Genomic DNA, 4,937 nt, shown 5'->3' on the forward strand with positions numbered 1-4,937 from the left:
GGAATGAGAGTGAGGCTTTGGCCCAGTCCAGTTATAGAGGCAGCAGGGAAGTCTTGAGGGATGGGCTTTAGCATTTGCCTTTATTTGCTAAGTGCTGGTGGTCTCATTCTCAGCTGCTGGTTCCCATAATCAGAGACTAGGCTGATGGGCAGACAGGAGAGTGGGGAGGATGTGAGCCTGCCAGCCTGGCCCTTCCTAAATGATCAAGATAAGGACAAGGCCACAGGTGGGTGGGGGCCAGGAGCAAGACCCAGCTGGAAGTCTTTCCTGCCTTCCCACCACTTGAGCAAGACTCCACCAGGCACATCTTCCACCTCTTCTCCCAAGCCATGGCCCTGGCCCACCGAGGACCCCCCAGCAGCTCCCCTGTGACAGTCTCCTTAGTCCAGGAGTACTTTCCCAACCCCCTCTCTTGCCTCCTGAGCAGGGCTGAGTACAAGCAGCACCCTCCTGCTTATGGCACTTGTGGCCTGCTTTCTGATGGGAGGACTAAATGTCTCGGCCTGCTAGTTGCAGCTGGGTGTGGGAGCAGAGGCAGGGGACATTTCAGGTACCCACCGATACACATTGCCCACTGGGAGACTAAGGCTGCCCACCAGCCATTCACCAGCCAGAGCATGCAGCCCAGGTATGGGAAATCAGTGGAAAGCAGAGCTGCACCAGTTCCCAGCCTTGGTGGGCACTGGCCCCGGCCCTCTTCTGGAAGTGCCTGTCCTCTTCCCGTCTCAGACATGCTCCTCTTGTGTGGTATGCACGTAGGCACAGCATGACTGGAGCTGGTTTGGTTTGTTTCAAATCCTCTTTATTTCATAACAAGCATGCTGATATGTACAGGAGAGAACTAGGGAGCCAGCACACAGCACAGAGAGGAGAGCACATGCCCCAATCTCACCACAGCCAGGCGGGGCCTCTGTCTCATCTACCCTGGGGTTTCCATTTCCTTTGCAGAGAGCCCCGTTCCAGGATGCTGGGGCTCCAGAGGGCAGCGAGGGAGTGAGTGGGGACAGGGAGTTGGTCTCTGCCCAGGACCCTGATCTATGGGTGACTCCTTCCAGGACAGCATTAGGCTTGGATGCCTTTCTCAGGAGCTGAGGTTGGTAGAAAATCAACAAGGGGCACATTCTGTTTCCCTTGGTTCTGGAGTATTATGCCAACAAACCCCATCACATCCTCTCTGATCTATGGCTAAGGCCTTGGTCGGGGAAGCAGAGGCTTGAGCTGTTTGGCAGGTGGTGAAGGTTTCACTGAAGGGTTGGGATGGATGGGTGCAGTACTATGTGAGGCTGGGCTTCGGCCATCAGTTCCAGGGTGGGCAGAGAGGAGAACTGCTGCACTTAACTACTGAAGGTGCACCCAGCACAGTCTACATTCTCAGGCATCACAGTGGGGCTCACATGCCAGATTGGGTGGGAGGAGGGGAAGGGAGGGGATTCCAGAGAGCCTTTTAGCTTTTAACATTAAGGATTTGGGCTGAAAGGCCATGGTGCCAGTTGCGCAATTTGGCAAAACGTGGGCTGTTACGTTCCGTTTCAAACCTTTCCCTGTGGCACAGAGAGAGAGAGAGAGAGAGAGAGAAACAGAGAGACAGAGAGAGACAGAGAGACAGAGAGAAGAGAGGAAGAAAGAAAGGGGTTAGGGGATGTGTCCACCATTCCCCTGTCTGATAGCTGGGGCAGAGGGCATGGGAGGAAGGAATTTGGCTTGGGAAGGTTTTGCCATCCATGGGGCGCTTTCCAGATGATTAGGCCTGGTTTGGGGCAAAACCAGAGTCCCAGGGACCAGGATGGAGGGACTAAAGTCCCTGACTTGAATGACTGAGGGGCCATGGAGAAGGGGCCTAGCTAGAGGGCCTGAGGGCAGGCTAGGCAAAGGGGAGGCTTCTGGGTTCTCTCTGGCCTCTATGGTTAGGGCTAGGCAGGGCCGCTTTGGCTGTGGCCTCTCGGGACTGAACTATATAGGCAGATGGGCCTAGCATGGTCTCTGTCTCCTAGCTGGGCATAAAGAAGGAGAAACACCTGTCCCTGTGATGAAGCTTGGTGAGCAGACCTGTCACCTCACTGTGCTGCCCTGATCTCTGCCAACACTTTTCTGCCCCTAGAGAGAAGCCTTCTAACACCATTAATTGCCCCTGCCCTTCTAGGCCTGAGCATGACTAGGTACAACCGTGCACATACATACTCACAAAGATGCTGGCACACAAATAGAGGGCCAGGACTTCCTGCCACTTCCAACCAGCAGGGCCTCTGGAGCTCAGCCCACAGCCTGCTCAGCTGAGGGCACAGGACAAAACAGGCAAGGAGCAGCCAGAAATGAAAACATGGAGGAGAGGGTGTGCCTGGGGAAGGCCAGTGACACTGACCCCAGAATCCTGGAAACCCAACCACCCCACCCCACCCCCAGCTGGAGAGGCTTCTAACATCCTCTAGACCAGAGGTGCACACTGGCGGCCCGGGGGTCACATCCAGCCACAAATAACATGTATTCAACCTGGACAGTGTTTAAAACTCATTTTAAAAATTAGTTACTACATCCAGACCATGGAATATTACTTAGGAATAAAAAGACACAAATGAACCATTGGTACACTCAACAACTTGGGTGAATCCCCAAGGAATTAGGCTGACTGAAAAATTTGACTCCACAAGGTCATAGGCTTTATGATTCTATTTATACGACTTTCTTGGAATGACAAAATTATAGAAACAGAGAACAGATAACAGATTAGTGGTTGCCACAGGCTGGGGAGAGGGTGTGTGGTAGGGAGGTGGGTACGGCTATAAAAGGGCAACATGGAGAAATGCTCAGGATGATGGAAATATTCTGCATTTGACAGTATCGATGTCAACACCTTGTCTGTGAGATAGTGCTGTAGTTTTGCAAGAGAATACCATTGGGGGTAAAAGGTACATAGGATCTCTCTGTATTATTTCTTTCAATTACATGCCAATCTGCAATTATCTAAAAATGAAGACTATAATAAATGGTCAGCATACAAAAATCAGGCAGATCAGCTTTATGCCTTTAAAAATCAGAGGATGGGGCAGTGCTGGTCTCGCATTTCTCCATGGTAACAATCTCATGTCCCCACATTTAAATCTGTCCACCTTCCCACATGTGCATTACCTGGTAGACCTCCCCTCCAGCCTCTCACATACACACACACATTTTGAGTCCTGCATATTGGGTCTGTGTAGGATTCTGTTTGACACAAGGGGCTCACTGATAACATATTTGAAAACCACTAGTTGAGTCCAAACTTTCTTAGTATCAAGAGGAAGCCAAGGCCCAGAGACATCGTGAATGACCTAAAGACACACGGAAACAGCATCAGAACCATCTTTCACTACCTGCCTCTCCGAGGTCAGGGAGAAGGGGCAAAGACAGCACAAGCAGAGGCCCTATGGCAGGGCCCACACAGTCCTGCTGACAGCACTACAGACAATCGACCATCCCAGAGAGACCATCCAGGACACAGGCGCAGCCACTTTGTCTAGCCGGCTCTGCAGCCTTTGTCATCAATGCTCAGTGACAGGACAGAGACTGCAAGTCTAGTGAACCTGCTCTGCTTGGAGCTGTTTGGAAATTCATAGCCAGCCAGAGAGAGGAGCAAAGAGAGGAAGGAAGAGGAGAGAAGGGAAAAGAGAGAAAGGGAGAGACACCCCAGGACATCCACAACGGCTGCTCAGGGAACACCTCTCCAGATGTGGTTTTCAAACTTGCCAGACTGCCAGAACATCAAGGACAAAAAATCCACAAAACACAGGTAACTTTTGTTACCAATAGCTGTTCACTGCTCCTCACGAGGATTCCCTTTGAGGAAGGGCCCTGAGCTGTGTGGCCCCTCATGGTCGGCCGTGTGAGCATGGAGAGAGCTGAATGTACACAGGGAGGGAAGAAGACATTACAGGGAGAGGTGGGAGGAACCAGTGAGTCCTGTGTTTTGTTGCAAGAGAAGTGGGGTAAGGAGAGGAAAAAGAATCTTAGGTGGTTGCACAATGGAGAAGGGACTTGGGAGGGTTTTTATGTTGTTTGCGGAGGGGTATGCAAGGCAACTTTCATCTTCAACTCCTCTGTGAACTTGTCACTAAAATAAACTTTGTTCCTTAACACTTGGGGACTCAGAGAGATGAAGATTCTTTACTTAGTGAGCATCAGGTAAACACACTTAAAGATAATTGCGCCACAGATAGGGGCCAGGGGACACCTGGGCTACACATTAAGGTCCTCCAGGATGGTTATGCATAAGCAGTGGTGTCCAGATGCCTCACAGATTCAAGCCCTGCCTAGAACTAAGCTAGATTTGTTCCTACTCTGAGCCTCATCAGGGCTGCTCCATGTGGACCCAATCTTCCAAACCATAAGAGCACCAGAATGCCTTCCCAAAGTCAAAGGGAAGCTATGGTGACTTCCCTGAGATTAGAGGCTCAGCATCTGGATGGAGGCACTATTTGTGCTCTGCTACTTCAGAGGATGCTGGGAGCCACAGCATTACCTGCACCAGCTAGAGCAGGTCCCATGTGGAAGCTGGCAGGTGGCTAACGTTTAAGTCCACCTGGGCAGTTTGCTAAGCTGCTGGGTCTTTCCTGGGAAGGGAGCCAAAGCTGCAACTGATGCCTGGGCTGTTCAGGGGTCCACCCTGCCTCACCTGTAAAGATAGGGTCCCTGGAGATTAAGTTCTGCCTTGGACTGGCCAGTAGGTGGGCATTGGAGCCTCACAGGGAAGCTACCTGCTACCACATACCAGAGATATTGTCAGAACATAGGAAGCCATGGCGCAGAGAAGAGGGGAGGTGAGGGGAGGGGAGGGCTGTGAGCTGTTCTGGGACTCTGCAGGGGACAGACCCTCAAGACCAAGCAACAACAGGTAAAGGGAGAGTTTGCAAGGTTCTCTGACATGCAGACTTACACTTGCCCTTGAGCCACCAGTGCCACTCACA

At 51.6% G+C, this 4,937-nt stretch overlaps 1 protein-coding gene across 7 annotated transcripts in view; it reads right to left on the reverse strand.

Moving 5' to 3' along the window:
- Nucleotides 1-4,937, reverse strand: part of LDB3 (LIM domain binding 3) — a 66,100-nt gene that overhangs the window by 33,361 nt on the left and 27,802 nt on the right. For 3 of the 7 annotated variants that reach the window (XM_006915449.2, XM_006915448.2, XM_006915447.2), the window contains one exon: nucleotides 1,445-1,541. The exons of the other annotated variants lie outside the window; for them this stretch is intronic. In XM_006915449.2, the coding sequence (XP_006915511.1) occupies nucleotides 1,445-1,541 (97 nt within the window). Of the gene's footprint in view, nucleotides 1-1,444; nucleotides 1,542-4,937 lie in introns of those variants that run through there. 7 annotated transcript variants of the gene reach the window in all.

Source organism: Pteropus alecto, unplaced genomic scaffold (assembly GCF_000325575.1).
Source record: "Pteropus alecto unplaced genomic scaffold, ASM32557v1 scaffold155, whole genome shotgun sequence".
In the NCBI taxonomy this organism is placed as follows: domain Eukaryota; kingdom Metazoa; phylum Chordata; class Mammalia; order Chiroptera; family Pteropodidae; genus Pteropus; species Pteropus alecto.